This window comes from Gouania willdenowi, chromosome 8 (genome assembly GCF_900634775.1).
Source record: "Gouania willdenowi chromosome 8, fGouWil2.1, whole genome shotgun sequence".
In the NCBI taxonomy this organism is placed as follows: Eukaryota; Metazoa; Chordata; class Actinopteri; order Blenniiformes; family Gobiesocidae; genus Gouania; species Gouania willdenowi.
The window spans coordinates 19,771,460-19,790,504 of record NC_041051.1 but is presented as its reverse complement, the minus strand read 5'-3'; the positions used below and the strand labels follow the sequence as shown (position 1 = coordinate 19,790,504).

The 19,045-nt window shown below is 37.5% G+C and overlaps 1 protein-coding gene across 2 annotated transcripts; it reads left to right on the top strand.

Moving 5' to 3' along the window:
• Window positions 1–1,571: 1,571 nt before the first annotated feature.
• Window positions 1,572–18,951, top strand: zc3h7a (zinc finger CCCH-type containing 7A). Of its 2 annotated transcripts, none has more exons than XM_028455465.1 (23): window positions 1,572–1,702; window positions 3,844–3,948; window positions 6,519–6,558; window positions 7,608–7,811; window positions 8,767–8,925; window positions 9,043–9,123; window positions 10,063–10,116; window positions 10,195–10,234; window positions 10,330–10,661; window positions 10,753–11,002; window positions 11,098–11,126; window positions 11,920–12,064; window positions 12,282–12,440; window positions 12,793–12,998; window positions 14,068–14,168; window positions 14,248–14,429; window positions 14,520–14,590; window positions 15,709–15,842; window positions 15,927–16,032; window positions 16,109–16,217; window positions 16,279–16,412; window positions 17,988–18,151; window positions 18,230–18,951. In XM_028455465.1, exons 2-23 carry the CDS (start codon window positions 3,881–3,883, stop codon window positions 18,417–18,419), a joined length of 2,958 nt encoding a protein of 985 aa, XP_028311266.1. In that variant the 5' UTR covers window positions 1,572–1,702; window positions 3,844–3,880; the 3' UTR covers window positions 18,420–18,951. The 2 variants fall into 2 exon arrangements, with proteins under 2 accessions (XP_028311266.1, XP_028311265.1); XM_028455464.1 differs by having other exon boundaries at window positions 15,706–15,842.
• The last annotated feature ends 94 nt before the right edge of the window (window positions 18,952–19,045 follow it).

Genomic DNA, 19,045 nt, shown 5'->3' with positions numbered 1-19,045 from the left:
CTTCTCAGTAACAGTAAGCAATCAGTGCATAGAACATGACATCAGGGAACCCCCCATTTATGGTAAATTTCAAACTTATGGGAACCTAGTCGCGTGATATATCGTTTCAAAGGTAATTCAACGTAGATTAACATTTTACATCTCACAATTTCATTTGTTTTAACTCGGTGGAACCGAGTCATTTCATTGAATTCTTGGGAACGTGGTACGTGCTATTCCGCGTGGAGATGTTTCGCGGGCCCGGCCATAGTTCATCAGAACTTGTTTCTGCTGATTTTAAATGTTTTTGCTGCTGCTTGATTATGTAAAGCACATTGAATTGCTTTGTGCATGAAATGTGCAGAGGTGTAAAGAGTACCGATATACCCTACTCAAGTAGAAATATTGTTACTTGATTGAAATTGTACTCAAGTACAAGTACGTCATAAATAAAATACTCAAGTACAAGTAATAAGCAGCTTAATTATTACTCAAAGTAAAAGTTACTAGTTACTTTCACCCCCTATGTTTGTTTTTGGTAATAAATCCCATGTATAAACTTCAGAAGGAAGAGACCAAATCTTGCACAATTGGAACTTAATTTGTTTTTTACAAAGGCATCTGTATAAAATAAAAGGTTTGGAAGACTCAAATTGTACATTTATTTTTAAACTAAAATAACACCAATGAATTCAATTCAAATTAAAATCAAAATATCAGGCTCTCAGTATAGTTACATTTATGAACTCTAAAACAGTGCCAGGCCAAATATGCCATGTGGGTAACAACATAATAGGTAGAAACCATAACCTGACCCATAGAATGTGCTTGGCATTGATCAGAAATGGCACGACTAAGAACATATGGATTTTGTTCAATGTGCTTTGAAATGGAAATAATAATTTACTTCGTAGCTGTTGAATGTAGAAATGTAACAAATTACTTTACTTCTTTTAAAATGTACTTAAGTACAAGTAAAATTATTGATTTAGAAATATACTCAAAAAAAACAAAAAAAAAACTACAAGTATTCATAAAAGCAACTCAATTAAAGCAGCATGGGTACTTGTAACCTCTGGAAATGCGCTATACTAATACATTTGACTTGCCTTGATATAAGTTTTAACAAAATTGTCTCACATTCTGAATGAGATGATTTGGAACGGTGGATTTGGTCCACGGGCCTCAAGTCTGACATTTATGGAGGTTGATGTGTGTCTTCATTATTCAATAAAAAACACAAAAAAACACAAAAACTTTTCAATCAAAAAAAAGTTTACTTCAATCACAAATAAATACTTTCAATCAAAGATAAACGTGTTGAAATGCAAAAAAAAAAAAAAATATATATATATATATATATATATATATATATATATATGAGACCCAAATAATTGCATTTGAACATTTTTTTTTCTTTAATTGAAAATATTTTATTGATTACATTTTTTTCCTTTGATTGAAATTTTTTATTTTTTTTGATTGAATAATAAAGACACAAATGTACTACCCATATATATATATATATCTGTTATCTGTAACTCTGCCTGTGGGTGGCAGTAGTGAGCACTAGTTCCTAAGCACCGCCCAGTGTTCCTCAGCAGAAGAAGAAACAGAGGTGGCCTGCTCTGTAGCAGCTAATTTGTTTTAGCTTAACGGAAAATCACTTTCCCTCCTTTTACATTACTGACCTCAGATTTGTTCGGAATAAAACCCCATTCATGTAAGTGCCTACCGTGACTTATACCAAACGTTATTTGGTGACATTTTATTGCCAAGAGTCTAGCGTATCCGGCTTGCTTTTGTTTGCGTTGAGGAACTAGTTCAACTTAGACATGCCAGTGCTTTGTTAGCCTGAGTCTACTTCCTAGAAACTTGGCTAACGTGGGTTTTGTGGTTGGCTCTGTGAACGTCTTAAACTAAGATAAAAAATGTGCCACGTTGTGTTGCTTAGTAATGTATTTTTTTAATGATGGCTGTCAAATCTGTCAATAGCCCGTGTTTGTTAGCATATGTTGACAGCTAACTTGAGGAAAACGTAATCTACCCGGCCGCGGGTAACACGTGTGCTAAAGTGTCTGCACCCATTATCGGACACGCCGTAATAATATCCCTATTATTTGTTAGGGCGTTTAATTTTAAAGTTTTGTTTCGTTTGCTCAAGGTGGCGAGTGATTAACCACAACATTTTGGAAACAATTTCACAGAGAATGTGTTTTGTGTTCATAACTGAGGCTGAGAACGCCAGTGTCGGATCCTTAGCATACTGAAACAGTTTGCTACAGATTCCTTATAATCCTTGTTAATTTTAGGCTGTATAATAATGTAACACATGGTAGTGACGTTCTGTGTATTAGTGCAAATTACGTAACCATAAAGATCACTTGCTTTTGGAGTATCATGGCATTTTATTACCAGGAAAAGAAAGCGACCCACTGTCCGACAATGGATCTCTCGCTTTCTGAGGCTAAACTATGCCACATTGACACGATTGGCTCCCCTGTTTTCTGTTGTGTTATCTACATAAGTGTTAATAGTTTACAGTTTCGCTTTATTACATGCCGGCTTTTTAACTTTCGTAATTAGATGAAGGCATCGTTTGTGCATTTGTCATCGTGGTATTTGTTCCCGTCAGTTTCCGGAACAACAGTCGTGTCGTCATATCTAAACAGATGATGAAAACCTAAAGAAGCGCAGGAAGTAGTTTAATGCCGTAGCTGCTTGTTAATCTGCTGCTGTTTAAAACCCAGTGACTCTAATGTAGACACTGTTGTAGAGATTTAACCTAATCAGCCCATTGTGAAACCTAACTACAGAAATCAGTTGATCGTCCAAAGGTCTCTTATGTAAACCACTGACTCAGAACAACCACGATTTCCCACAATGTCCAAAGTTATCTAAGTAAGATCTAAGGCTACATTCTTATGCAAACACAGAATCTTGTGCTTTATTCTTCAAAAGTTTGATGCTACTGTAAACTGTTCAAGGGATGGCACTAGATTTTTGCAACTCTGACTCTATTGTGATCAATTCATGTTTGCGTCCAGGTTCTTTTGGGGTAAATGGGGCAGTACATGTACTTCACACACATGTTGACTAATCCATAATCTAAGGAAGTGATGTGTCACTGTTAAAGCCTGCATGACTAGTGCAATTAGATATAAATATTTGTCAGGAGTGTAAAACCCATTAAATTCTAGTCCTTCACTAAATTACTTTGCAAAGTATAGGCTGTATATATTGCAGATAACATGACTAATATGTAGATATGGTTGCATTAGTACATTTTGATAATCCATACAAACATCTTTCTTCTACAACCTATTCTTTTTGGTGTAATAAGCTGGGTTTCCATTACAGATTTTCACAAAATAAAAGCAATATTTCTAAATATCGACAAAGTATAATTGCACTTTGAACGTGTTTCCATTGAAGGTTGTTTTGGGCAGGAGCCTCGTAACTCCCATGAAATCTCATTGTGCGAGACTTCGTTGCAGGAAAATAGACGTTCAGAACCTCCTTATAACACGTATTCCTTTGTTGTTTCACGTCTAATGTGGCAGTAATAATTTTCAAGTCTAATGCTAAGGAATGTTTGGTTGAACACTTGTTACAAACTGCAGTTTTTTTCTTGCTCTCCAACACTTTAAAATATCTCCGCACTACCAACATTTTACCGAAGGCGAGAGGTCATCGTGTCACTGCACGTTGTTTGATTGCATCACACGCTACTATTCGGCCTTGCTTTTAACTCACTCCACGAAGGCTGAAAGTGGCTTTTTTTTTTTTGCAATATTTGGCAGAATATATTCGGTGCATCCCTAGTAACCTCTCATTTAATGTTGTTTTCTTGTACGATGGCAGGTGCTGATTCAGGTGAGGCATCAATAAAGCACGCAAAATGTCTGGAGCGTGTCAGGACCGAAGGACTCGCTGGCAGGATATCCAGGAAGGCCTCCAGTTTATCCAGTAAGTGGTTTTTACCACAGAGGAGCCACATGTAAAGCTGTCTGAATATTTTTCTACCCTGTTTGTACTTATAAAACACAGTATCAGGTCAGCAAGTGGTACGTGTTAGATCGTGCATTCTAATGGTTGGTGTGGTTTGAATTTATTTATTTATTTTTTTCGAGTTCAGGTTTTAAAAGCAAAGAAAAGCTCTAGTGTTGTGGTTTTTTTTTTCTTTTTTTTTTTCTCATAAATAAAGCAGGGGTTACTTTTAAAGAGACACTAAGGACAGTTGAACTCAGTATAAAGACCAAAAGACCAAATTACTCAATACACGTATATATTCACTACATTACTGGAGAGACATGCTACTTACCAGCCTGCGTCAACTCTTCCACCATCAGTCTTGTCCCTAAAAAGCCAAGGCCTAATGAACTCTGACTACAGGCCAGTCGCCATGAAGTCTTTGGAGCACCTTGTGCTTTCTCATCTGAAGTCCCTCACAGGCCCGTTTTTGGACCTCCTGATGTTTGCAGACGACACTACCCTCATTGGACTCCACTCTGACGGAGATGAGTCCCGCTATAGGTGGGAGATGGAGCTTCTGGTGGCCTAACACAGCCAGAAAAACCCTATAGCTCAACACCCTAAAGACCCTAAAGAGGTTCTGCCCCAAGTTCCAGAACCTCAAGTGGAAATAATAAAGGCCTAACAGAGGAGGTTCTTCCTGAAACAGCAGAAAAGATTCAACCTCCAGAGGATGATGATGGTGAACTTCTACACTGTCATCACTGAGAGCATCTTCATTAACATCCACCGCTGAATGGTTTTCAGAGGTGGACACACACTGATGGAGCTGCTCTCCTCAGGATAAAAACCTGGTTATAAAAACTGCTTCTTCCCACCACCAACTCACTCCTCCACATCACTGTCTTCCTTTCACTGTAATTATTGTAAATATGACACTGCCCTATATTTTTGACATTGGGTTTATTTTTATGCTAGCACTATCAAATACATATGATACATCATTGATTTTGTACTAGTTCATTTTAAATGTAAAGCTACACGTTAACAGAAAACATTTCTTGGTTTCTTCTTTATGATAGTTTTTTATGAACACTAAATATTTTTGCTGTCCCAGGAAACATTTCCAACTCTTTCTGTCTAAGGAGTGAAGCTTATCTATTAGTGTTGCAACCGATCAAAAACTCACCGTTCAGATTTTATCACGGTTTTGAGTCACAGATCGGATCATTTTTCGAATCAGTAGAGAACAAAAAAGTAAAAGACAAATAACTTTGCTCTCCATTTATTTTGTAGAACACTTAGTGCAACATTTTTCTGCTCATTAAATACAAACAACATTTAACTTGAAGTGTCAATCCAATGCTTAAATAAAATTTTGAATCATATAAAAACAAATTAAAGTGCAATATAAGGCATGACACCTTCATTTTCGTTTATGCCTCTGTCCATCCATGCCTTTTAAAGCTCCTATTAAATAAATATCGTCTCTTCAACTTTTATGCAATCACACACACACGGAGCACTGAGTTATGCGCGCACACAAACGGACGTCACAAACTTCATTGAGGCATTGCTAATGATGCGTGAATCATTATAAAATGTATCTTCTTTTTTTTTCATCAACCAATCCGTGGACCACATACGTGCAGCACTGTGGAGAGAGATCCGTGCGGATCACGGATCAATGATGATCCGTTGCACCACTCTTATTTATAGCATATCTTCATTTAACTGTGACCCCTTGACATATTTCTTTTTAGTAAATAATTAAATCTAAGCATTTATTACACATTTAAGAGACTTAAAAAGACTAAGCTGCATTTAAAGTACAATTCTACAACATAGTTTTTCCTACTAATCAGACAAAGGTCTAATGTCAAAGGGCTTTTTATGTGGAGTTCCTGTCTTTTGCGTTAATGGACATTCTGGAAATGTGGAATGGTCTCCGCATTGACTTTGAGGGCAGCATGAACATTGTTGCTTTTGCTGACTTGTTTGCATTTTGCATCTCGTGCAGTCAGCACCGGCATGACAGCAATCTATTAAAACTATGGACAAACACACACTGAGGACCGTCTTTGTATCTAAAGTTCAGATCAGATTTTTAGGACAACCTTGTACACTTACGCCATAATAATAAACTACTGCTGTTGAGCTTTGTAATTTACAGCAGGAACAAGTGATAGTTTTTACATTTCTAAATTGTATTTGTTATTTTAAAGGTTTTAAAAATCCAATGATCGAGTGATACCTGGCTCGCTGTACATGTTTATTTAGCTTGCTGGAAAATATCTCCCTAAATTCATAAAACACCAGTTTAGAAATTGATATTAGTCGCTGTATTATTGTCACATCTGCTGAAAGGGCAACTCTGCAAGAAAACCCTCGTTTATTTAGATAAAGCCAAAACAATTCAGTTCTTTAAGAATTTATACACTATTAAGTATTTTATATGTACTATTCTGGGAGATAAGTGCATTAGAGCTTTCGTTGAATAGTTTTTCTAACAGGAAATGTTGCTGTATAATTTTTAAAAAGCTTTTTCTTCCTTTTTTTATCAGGTCAACACTTCCATTTCCTGGGAGTCAAGAACGATATGAGGTAAGCAACATAAACCAAAGCCGACACTTTATTCATTCTTGGCCCTATTCCAACAGTACAAAGATTAAAAAAAAAAACACACTCTACGCAGGTGTCTTTAGCTAGCGTTAGGCTCTGGATTTATGGATTGGTATTAGTCACATCATTTTCAGCACAGATGGCAAAAACAACTGTGGTGTCCCAGTCTAATAATGGATTATTCAAAGCACGCAGTCAAATCTGAAATCCATTGGGAGAGTGTGCGGCATCTAGACATTACTCTTACTTTAGTTACACTTTGTCTTTTTTTGTCATGTTTTGCCTTTTATGAACTCTTTTCATTAGAGCAATATCAGGAAGCAGTAAAAAAAAATATATATATATATTGTCAGGGCCATCAAATAATTCTCAGTAAGTAAACATTTCTGTGTCATGGGGGGAAATGTTTACTGAGTAGTGTTTCCCCTACATAAACATTATTGTAGGTGAAACACTGCAATATGGAAGGTTACTATCACCATTGCAGGACATTTTCAAAGCCACTGTAAATAGGTAACACATTGCTCAAAGTATTTTTCAAAATAAAAGTGCAGTTAAAGGCCACTCCGCTGCCCAAAGTTGGACTTTACTATTTCTTTCAAATATCATTCAAAACACTCACATTTCTTGTATATAAAGGTCTTACAATGAAATAAACTTACACTTACAGGTCATAAATGGTCAGCAGCACTATATTTGGACCAATGTCTCATGCATGTATTTATTTAAGTTTGCACTTCTAAATGATCATCTTCTGTGTGTTTGGGTTAGTTTAGTGCACGTTGCTTTCCCAAACCCCCCAAAATACTTGTATTAATTACCAAAGTATTATATCAGGCTGTGCTTTTGGCTTCCACAGATAGATTAATTCCTAATTAGTCTGAGGTCTTTTCCTCAATATTAGCACTCTCCCATGTTGATAACGTTACAGTTAAACTGAAGTTGGGACACACAAGGCTGACTGGGCTGGGAAAGCTTGATTTTTAGTTTGTACTTGCTTGCATGTTTAGATTTTTTGTCTTAACTTCCAGGTGTTCATCAAGGACCTCGTGTGGAATCTCTTCGGGGAAGGGAATGACGTGTTTAAAGAGGGCGATTGGACCAAATCCATTGAAATGTACACGGAAGCACTGAGTATAGCAGACTACGCTGATTCCGAGGAAATTTGTATTCCAACAGGTTTACTGGAAAGGCTTTATGCAAATCGAGCTGCTGCATACCTAAACATTGTTCCTGTAAGTAGCTGATGGTCTTTCCCTATGTTTTCATCTATGTTTCCACAATTTTTATTGTTCAGGTTGTTCAACTAAAAAAGCAAAACAAATAATAATAAACAGTTGTATATTATTTTATTAACGCTCAATACCTCTTAATACAGAATGATCCTGCCTCTGGCTACTAAAGCTAAACCTTTTTGAGTGAGGTGTGGTAATATTGTGAATAGAGCAGGTGTGGTTTTTATTTTTTTTATTGAAAAGCTTCAAAGGTAGAGAAATAAGGGATACTAGTGATGCTTTTGCGTGTTATTGGTGAGGTTTTGAAGCTCATGGTTGATAAAAGCTTTCAGTAACAAAGCTGTAGATGAAGGATCTGCTTTTCTACTGAGTTATGTTATAAGCAGATGAGGGTCAATATAAATGTACCTTTTTGGGAGTCTTTGTCAGCAGAATGCAAGAGTATCATTTGTCTTTTTTTTGCTGATTGGCCAGAAATAAAATGTGGTTTTCATTTCTAAAACCACAGATGGAAGTGAAGGTCTTCCATTTTGAAGCCTTGCTCATATTTGTCGCCTGCACAAACCAGTTTAGCTCCATGACGTCAACTGTCATCAGATGTCGTAATGCAAAGAATGACAATGAATACTTTTTTTTTTTTTTTATCATTGAAGACTTTCTAAACTCAGGCCTTTAGTAGGAATGAATGGATGACCAAAATAATGAACACATACGTTGTTGACATGAATTTTGGGTGTCACAAACAAATTCAGTCCTCTTAGTGTGTCATTTATTATGGCAGTAAAAACTGCTGTCCTCAGGGAAGACACACACACACACACACACACACACACCACCACACTCATACCTGACTCAACTCTGAACATGTAAAGTCAATCTGCGATCAAAAGAAAGTTTGGTTGCTCTGTGTTAACTGAAGCAGCATTCTTAAGTGCAGTTTTGTTGTCCTCCATAGGGACTGTATGACCAAGCACTAGAAGACTGTGAAAAAGCTCTCCGGCTCAATGAGGGAAACTACAAAGCACTGTTTAGAAAAGCAAAAGCCTTGAAAGAGTTGGGGAGACATCAAGAAGCCTATGAGGCTGTTGCTAAATGCTCTCTTGCAGTGCCTCAGGTGAGCGCCAACATTTGCACAATTTCCGATGGATTCGTATTCAAAGTGCAGGAAATGTGAGCAGGTGAGGGTAGGGTTGCATTTGATGACAGCTGTTCATTTCTGTTGCTTACCTAGGATTGCAGCGTCACACAGCTGACTCAGGACATTGCCAAAATTTTGGGGTTAAAAATCCGTAAAGCTTATGTTAGGAGTAAGGTAAGTACGCAGTAAAAGTAAGACTTTATTATGTAAATTACACTCCACCCCTGCAAGAATAAGTACATTCTAAGCCAAAATAATAACAAAAACAATAAGTTGTAACTGAAAGAAAAAGCTTGAAGCATGAAAACGGTTTTTATTAAAGTTTTAATTTACATGTTATTTACATTATAACCAGGAATTAACCAGTGATGCACCAAAAATTAATGTAGGAATAAAGCAGGCCTGTACATTATTTATTGATGTATACATGAGCGGGGTCAAGTTAAACATTTTAATGATTTTATTTTTATTTTATATTGTGCATAAATAAAAATTGATTTATTCTTTGAAGCATTCATTTTAATTTACAAAATTGCAATGCCTTGATATTAACTAGTTTAGTCCACAAATGCCTTAAATGCAATGGTACTGATAATTGACATCATAGTTTCTTCATTTTGGGCCAAGAATTCCCATTTCAGTGCATCCCTAAAACAATTTGCTCAATATTGATCCCTGCGATATTATTAATACAAATCAAAAAGAAACTCTACAAATGCAAAACATTAATTCACCGACATTACGATACAGGGTCTTACTTATATCATGTTTTCACAGCCAATATTATCCTAAAAAAGGAGTTAAATCCTGCACAGGAGCCAGATCAGATGCTATGATGTGCTTTATTGGACACGTGCATTATAGTTTTAGCTCAGGTCAGATAGCTGTAGCTGCATGCATTACACCTCAGGAGGTTTAAAGGGATTTTTATGTAATTGTTTAGACATGGAGAGGTGTAAAATAGGACCTATTATGTTTTTCTTCAACTACTGTTTGCCATCCAAGGTTTACCAGTAAATAATTTATCACAGCAAGCCTACATTTCCTTCTCTTAGACTGTGTCCACCTGATTAGATACTAAAGTATGTCATAATGTCTCTCTCGTCCCAACAGCCTGCCTTGAATGTTTTGCGAGGATCGAATTATCAAGATGTTTCATGGGACAGAGTGAGTCTCATTTTCTCTGAAGCTAAAATATTCACGCACCTAAAATTAACCTCATGATAATTATTTGTTTTGTTTTAGTTTTCTCACGGCTCAGTGTCTGTTGAAGATATCGATATTGGTGAGTTTAATGATTTGAAATGCTTTACTTTTATTGACCTAAAGGAAAAAGGTCAGCAGAATGACTTGTTGTGGTAAATCCTGGATGTGTTACAGAAGTGCCTAAGTTGACTGTGGACAACAGTGTTTTGGCCCCTGGCCCGGCCCCAATCCAAGCTCCCCGAGGAATGCACTCGCCTCTGAATGATGCACTGCTCGAGGATTTTACTCCCAACCACAGCGTCCCATCCGTGACCCCGTGTGAACCCCCGGGCTTTGAGTCCAAACCCCTCCCAGTGTCCCTGTCGCCTTCAGTTCAGCATCCCGTGCTCACGTATGTAAACGGATGTCGAGGCAGCAAACCGAGCACCATCACTGAGACTAATCAAGATTTTGATGCAGACATAATTGGTGACGATTTAGATGATCTATTGGACCAAGAACACCTGGTGAGCAGAGATGTGATGCTGCCTGTGAACTCTGTTAAAGCTGAGGTGGGATTATTATGTCTGAATGTGATTCTTCTCTTGTCTCCTTCAGGGTATTCCTACAGTTAAGGGGCCCCTGCCTCTACCTAACATTTCTTCTGCCAATTCCATGTCGAGTCCATTCCTGATGCCCACTCACATAAACCCATTTCTACACAACAGTGCCCAGTCGTGCACTGTAACTCTGCCGCCTCTTTATCACCAGTCAGGCTCAAGCACGTATTTTGGTATGGACACTTTTGACACTCTGACACCACCATTGGAGTCTCTGGACGGTCTTACGATATCAGACTATAAAACAGGTAATAATTCACTTCACATGTCATTTTTGATTCACTTATTGAAGACTTCTGTATTCAAACCTATTGTTTTTTTTTTTCCATTTCTTCACATTTAGGTTATGTTTCAAGTCCATTTATTCCACAGGTAATTTACTGTCTGTTATTGACCTTCAGCAGTGTATGGGCCAGGGTTGGGGTCAGTTATAATTGTAATTGTAACTGGAAAAATCTGTTGCTGTTGTAGTTGTAATTGAATTTAGATCATTGACTTTGTAATTGCCATAGAAATTGGATAAAAACATTAATTTACAATTAATTTAAACACATAACTGGGTAACCACATAGTTCTATGGCCCACATATATGTAATTGACAATCATTAAAATCTTTAATTTCAAGTTGGCCTGTCACTTCTCATGAGGATCAATATACAATTTTTAAAAAATGTAAATCTAGGGGTATACTGACAGAAGGCTCAGATGCTTACACAGAAAATATTAATACCAATATTGTCATTGATTAGGAAGCCTAACAAGGTTACCAGGAGATGAGAATCAAATTAGATGATAGACAATATTTTTTACTATATTATACAGCTGATTTAAGACATGGGTTATACTGACCTGTTAGCATAAGAGATGCTAACAGAAAGTTAACACAAGAGGAAGGTTAGCTTAATGGGCCTGTTTAATAAAGGCTCAGTAATTAGGATTAATGGTAATTGAACTAACTTTAGTAATTGAGAGCATAATTCTATGACTTTCAGGGGAAAATAATTGCAATTGGAAAAAATCTTGGTCATCATAATTACAATTGAATTGTAATTGAACATGATAATTAAAGATGTAATTGTAATTTAAAAATGTAATTGACCCCAACCCTGATATGGATGCTCTGCCTGATGTGCATGTCGTAACGTGTTCTCTCTTTTCTTTCCAGCTGAACAATATTGAAACGCCAACAGGAATGGCCGTAGGTATGCCTGATGTGAAAGGTCTCCCTGCAGCTGTGGACCTAGCGAAGAACCCCTTAGTGGAAACCCACGAATTCAAACAAGCCTGCTATTCATGCTACGTCAAAACTGGTGAGGACACAGTTTGTGCAGCTCAGGCGGTAAACAAAAGCTGAAATCTACAGAAGGTCAGGAGACCTCCACTGGGATTTGACCACAGAGTCAAAGTCACTTTGGCAGTTTTGTGATGCGACAGGCGATGTTTTGTTTGAAGATGAAATTGGTTGTTGCCTTTTGGGGGACAGAAGATATTGTGGTTGGTGTGACATGTTTTTATTTGTTTCCACAGGGCCTGGAGTGTTGGATTACGTACTTCACACTGAAGAACACAAATGCAAAAAGGATGTATTACTTGGCAGAATGAAGCATGCACCAGGCAAAATGTGGAAGCTTATTCGACCCAGACCAACAAAAACTCAATATGTTGGACCATATTACATTTGCAAAGGTGACTCACTGCTTTAAACGCATCCATTTTCTCTTTGTAGTTAATGTTACATTTTTTTTTTAATCAGTGGCTGATTTTATAAATTAGTGTTGATGGGAGGGACTTTCTGTTATCTGAGCCAACTAGAAGTAACCTTTTTGATGTTGATTAAAACTTACCAACTGCAATTATTCAATATAACTGGCAGTAAATGTCGACTAATTCCGTTGTAAATTCAGTGTGTGCGTGTATATAGTTTTTAATTATACTTTAGCAAGAAAAAACAAAGATAAAACCTTTCTAATAACGACAATCCAACATGTAAAACTCTGGTGTGTGTCTGGAGGCTGAAACATTCCGTTATGTTTTCCAGAAGTGGCTGTTGGAAAAGAGTGCCTGTACCCGGGCCACTGCACGTTCGCTTACTGCCAGGAAGAGATTGACGTTTGGACTCTGGAGCGGAAAGGCTTTATTTCCAGAGAGCTGCTTTTTGATCCTTTTGGAACAAAGTGCAATGTTAGGTTGAGTGTTCCCAAGATCTTACAGGAGCATCCTGGGATATTCATGTTTCTCTGTGGGGTGAGTGGGATTCAAATCGAAAGAGTTTGCATCAACAATCGAAGCATATACACTGAAGCCTATTTTGACTGTGGGGTTACTGTAAATCAGGGTTAAATGAATATACAAACTGAATTCTTGAGAGGATCTTTGGTTGGCCAGCGTAAGTTTACACACCTGTTCTCCCTGAAAGGCCTTTAGCCCGTTTGTCTAGAGAAGCCTTGGCTGAGGAGATCAGGTATTTCGGGAGCTAAAGCTTCCTGTTATTGTCTAAGAAGACAATTTGAAGAGTTTTGAAATTTGATTATTCAAGGAAAAATAGAAAAAAATATTCTTCACCAAAAGAACTTCTTCGGGTTCACCTTTTAATGTCTAATCAATATGTGAGACAGCACAGAGATGCTGGTAAAATATGTGCCTGGAAAGCTAAAAAGGCCAGGTTGTCACTTCACCAAACGTTAACACACACGTTACTATCAGTTATTATTACATTGATTGTATCAGCTTAAAAATAAGTAATAAATCAAGCCTGATGCAAAGAAACCTTTAATAGTTTTGATTCTAGCTTAGAGTGTCAGCACAGCAGGTGATAATACTCAGTATAAGATAGGATTTAAAAACATTGCATTCATTTTCTAAAATATTTGGGTGATCAGACGCTACTAGTCACATCTATCCTGATCTAATGTAGCTATAAAACACATTTTCACACTAAATTATATTTACAGCTCCATTATCTATTTCTATTTGAGTGTTTGTAATGGAGTTGATAACAGTATTTATGCAATATTTGATGAATGTGTGTTATTGATTACATGCACCAGGTCATTTTGACACAAGAGTATTATTGCTCTTCCTAAAACAAGTTAAACTGGTGTCAAACTGAAGTTTGTAGCCAGTATGAGCTGCAGCCATAGAGAATTATAAAAGAACAGTTTCCCTACGCTAACATGTCATGTACTACATGTGGTTTTGGTGCATATTGACTGTTAAACACAACTCCATAAATGTGCAAAATATGTTTGACATATGTTTGAGGAGAAAGTGTCTGAATGCTTATTAAAACTCTTTTTTTTTTTGCTTTTTTCAGGTGTGTTTTGACCACAAACCCAGAATAATCAGCAAAACCAACAGAGACAATTCATCCCTTTGTTCTCATCCGGTCACAAAACATGATTTTGAGGGTCATAAGTATGTTTTTTTCCTGTAACTATGTAAAAGCAGTTTAAAGGAGAGTAAATCACACGTGAATTGTGCTCCATTGTTCCAGGTGCCTGGTTCACTATGTGAACGAGAAGACGGTGCGCTATACCAAAATCCGACCATTGAATCCCTTCAGCCAGATGGATTTGTGCCGCCATGCAGTCCGCTACGGCTGCGTGAGAGAGGACGAGTGTTTCTACGCCCACAGCCTCATTGAGCTGAAGGTCTGGATGATGCAGCATGAGCTTGGTAAGAACAAACGATGTAGATGGAGGAACGTGGATGGTTTGAAACGCACCAGTAGACGTCTTGAACCACTTTCTGTCCTCGTCGTTACAGGTATCACTCATGAAAATATTGTCCAGGAGGCTAAAAAGTTTTGGGATGCACCTTTGCTTCAGGGAACACAGGTGAGCTCAGTATTCAGTGATTTCACTAATATGTAATAGTTGTATTATAAAGTTGTAATATTAGAGACCCTGAGAGTGACCAGCACCCTGTCCTTTATGTACACCATTGCTTCTCAAACTGTGGGACGTGACATCATGGCATTTGGCGTGAGACGGCTGAGAAAAAAGAAAAGAAAAATTGGCTTCATTATTTTTACTTTCATTTCATTTATTTGCACATACAAAATATATTAACAGTAAAAAAAAAAAAAAAAAGTACAACGTAAGTGTGCTGGGAGAGTTGAAGATGAAGACATGGTCAAATGCAAGCATGCCCTGAACATATACAAAGAATTATAGATAAAATGTATAGAATTAGATTTAGAATTGAAAAGTGGCTTTAGTTTTTAAAGACTGAGGTAAATTGTTCCAAAGACAAGCCCCTCTGTATTTCAAATTGCATTGGTTAATTGAAGTTCTACAGATCTCTGCAGCATCTTGTTGAGTAGTTAATAAAATTACAACAATATGTGAATAAATTACAGAATACATTTGTTAACTCAGTGGACAAGTGCACGTGCCTATCCATAAATACATAGACAATTTCTCTAAATGTTAACATCCATTATTTTCTAAACAGAGGAACAGATGAGAACAATCTATCTTAGGAATTTTAAATTCTTAGAAATTTGTTTTAAATTCATAAAGAAATCTTGTTTAAATAAGTTTGACAAGTATTATCCCAAAACATATTGCAGTAAACTAGGTGTGGGTGAATTAAACTATAATATAAAGTAATCGTACACGAGGAACTAATAAGTGGACGAACTTTACTCATAATACCTATAGGCCATGTTTACATGGGAGCTTTAATTCCTCCTTAAAGTTAATTCCTCTTTAACCTGATCTTGTAAACACTTCATTCCTAATGCTAATTCAATTCCAAATTAGATCATTCCTCTTTCTTGTAAACACTTGGTTGATTCTGATCATTTTGCGCTTGCGTGACTGTGGCGATGACGCACTGGTGACGGCATAATCCAGGATTTTTGCTGTTAACTGTCTAATGTCTGGTGTTGTTGATGCTCACGTCTCTTCAGTGAGAACATACTGACATGTTCTTCTATTCTCCTCAGCAGCTGTCCTGCCCTCAGCGCAGATTCGGCCCCCCTAATCTGAAGATGATGTTTGTTTGTGGCCAGTGCTGGAGAAACGGTCAGCTCAGTGAAGCAGACAAAAACAAAAAGTATTGCACAGCCAAGGCGAGACACACGTACGTATTTCAAGGCTTTTTGTTTTGTGCAGAAGAACAGACACATGAACAACAGACTGCTGAGCTTGTGTTTTTACCTCTCAGGTGGGCAAAGGACAGACGGGTTGTGCTAGTAAGTTCCCATGAAAGAAAAAAGTGGACCACAGTCAGACCACTTCCAACCAAAAAGCCCGTCCCTGCCCAGTTTGAGGTGTGTGTGATGAAGACTTCATCTACTGGTTAAATTCAGACCATTCATCAATCTTCCACTTTCCTTATTTTCTTAGATTTGTATGCATGTGACAGCTGGCAAGAAGTGTCAGTACATCGGCGTTTGCACGTTTGCTCACAGTGTCGAAGAGCGGGACCTTTGGACCTACATGAAGGAGAACAACAGTAAGTGATGAGTGGACGGAGTGTCGTCGGTGCATCGTGCTCATGTTGATGTTTTGTACAGTTGCAGATATGGATCAGCTCTATGAGCAGTGGCTGCAGTCTCAGAAGCCTGGCTGGGGGGACGACACCTCTGGCAACTCTGTCAGGGAAAATGGGAGACAGATCCACATGCCAACAGACTACGCTGAGGAAGTGGTGAGTGATTTGCTGGTATCTACGTTGGTACGTTAAGTTTTTTTTTTTTTTTTTTTTTTTTTTGTTTTGCAAATAAGAATCCTCATCACTCTAATGCACATGTGCCAAACTCGGATCAATAACTGATAGTTTGACAATTTAAAGAGCACATGTCATTTGTAGATAGTGAATGTGTTTAAATCAATTAAAGGTTGTAAACCTCGTTATTCATCAGTGATGCTGTGACCAAATGAATCCTGTACCTAAGGTTTGAACCCCAATGCTACACCTCACAGTGAGCCTTAGTTTTATTCTTATTTTCATTGACCAGATGTGGAACAGTCTAAGGATTATTAGGAATTTCAATATTTATTTTTGTAGGTAATCCTTGTTTTATTTCTATAATCGTATTTATTCATTTATAGGATAGAATTCATCTGTAATTGTCATTCAAAACATATATATTCCAATGTGTATTTTTTGTTGCAGAACACAAAAACAGAACAAACGCTATATAAATGATCTGCTTTGATAGTCTTTGCTTCCAAATGCATGGAAATATTTCAGAGATTCAAAGAATTCATGATCAATTCATGAGCAAAACAAAGAAAGCTTTAAACCAGGCTCCGAGGACAGACGTCTCTTCCTCACTTTCCTAAATCACACATTGGTTGTACAACAATGTAATGCTGTGCGATATAACAATATATATCGTAGTGCGATATAACAATATTTACCTGCAACCGTGTCTCACAAATGGAAGTGTTAATTTATCTCATTCTGCTCGAGAAGGACTTTTATAGAATATAACCTAACACAACCTATTCTATCATAGATCATCTTTGATAGATCATTTCACTACAGGTACAGTTTCAAACGATAGCAGTGGCCATTATTGTTGTATAGTATATGTAGCAAAAGTCACAAATATTCCTTCATTGAGAAGATTCTTAAAGAAGTACCATTTATTTGTTTTTAGTTTTTTTTATATATATATATATATATATATTAGAATATATAACGAATAGCAATTTTCCAATTAAAGCAGAATCAAGTAACTTTTTCACCTTAATAAATCCTTCTTGTAGTCCCCGTGAGGGTAATACAAGTGTTTATGGGGTGATAAGGGGGTCTTTTATCCCCCCTGTTGTCTCAGGCTAGAAAACAGCACTTGTAACTTTCCTGCCTCGGACACGGTACCAGTCTCACAGCTCTGTTCTTGTTCTCGTGACAACACATACTGCTTTACGGCAGCCCAATACACACTAAAAACCGCGCCGCTTTTAAGGTATAAGTGATCAACTTACGGAGTTACAGAAGGAAGAGATCACTCAGGGGTGCGTAGTGTATACGACAGTGACATAACCAAAAGGGACCTTTAAGGGGAGCGCTAAGCAAAAGTTACTTAGTTCTGCTTTAAGGAAGAAATACTATAACGGGATATATATCGATATTGGGATATAAATCCACCTGTATTGTGATATAAAATGTTTTCCATAATGCACAGCTTGAACAACGTGTTGTATTGTTTATATGTTGTTGTTGTTGTTTACCTAGTGTGTTAACCAGCTGTAAATGTTTTGGTTTCTGTCCCAGGCTGGCAACCACTGTTGGCTGTGTGGTAAGAACTGCAACAGTGAAAAGCAGTGGCAGCAGCACATCACTTCAGAAAAACACAAAGACCGAGTTTTTAACTCTGAGGACGATCAGAACTGCTGGCAGTATCGATTTCCCACGGGCACTTTCAAAGTTTGTGAGAGGTGAGTTCATCAGCCGCTGGTTACCAGTCACACTCCACTGGTTTCTAATAGGCTACATCTAATCTCCCGTTGGGCTAGGTTCCTCAAAGGCACGTGCACGGAGGACGACTTGTGTAAGCTGGCTCACGGGGAGCAGGAGCTAAAGGAGTGGAAGGAGCGCCGAGAATTCCTTTTGATGAAACTTGCCAAAGCCAGAAAAGACTCTCTTATAGCACCGAATGACAATGACTTTGGAAAATACAGTTTTCTGCTTAAAGACATTAAATAATAAAGTGATGACAGAACTCATACCTACTCGCTAATAACACAGTATTCAATCAGTCTGGAGTCAGGTCATCAATGAAGGCCTCAGTGTGCACAGGGCGTAGCCTGATCACAGCATGTTTTTAAAAGAGGGCGCTCTGGTCCGGGCCCTCTGATTGGTGGCTGGTTTTCTTTGATCAGAACTGTGGGAGTGGTCTCCTTCATAGCAAACACTGAGCAAGTGTAGAAATGCTGCTCTGCTATGCACTGCTCAGTTTTAACACCTACAACTGGTTCAACTACAGCATGTTTAACTCTGTATCAGGCCATGTTCAAATGCTTAGTTTCTTTCGAAATGACTAAAAAAAAAAAAAAGACTTTATGTTAAGAATGAGTTGAACTTTTACAGTTTTGAGTGTGAATTTCTTAATTTGAAAAGTTCAGTCGACATCCTTCTGTTGTAATCAGTCACAATAGGTCATTTTCCACTTATAATAAAAGTGTTACCAGTGTATTGGGCTCCACATCAAATAAAGCTTTTCTTTTTATAACCTTCAGTCAAACCTCTGAGCTTTCTTTCATTGGGATTTTTACTTTAATTATGTGTAGAATATTAACAAGTAGGAGGAGTTTACCAACAGCATTTGAAGG

Coding starts and splice junctions, on each gene's coding strand:
- zc3h7a (XM_028455464.1), top strand. CDS start 3,881: ATGTCTGGAGCGTGTCAGGACCGAAGGACTCGCTGGCAGGATATCCAG. Junction 7,812..8,766: donor CATACCTAAACATTGTTCCT/GTAAGTAGCTGA, acceptor TGTCCTCCATAG/GGACTGTATGACCAAGCACT. Junction 10,235..10,329: donor TGTTGAAGATATCGATATTG/GTGAGTTTAATG, acceptor GATGTGTTACAG/AAGTGCCTAAGTTGACTGTG.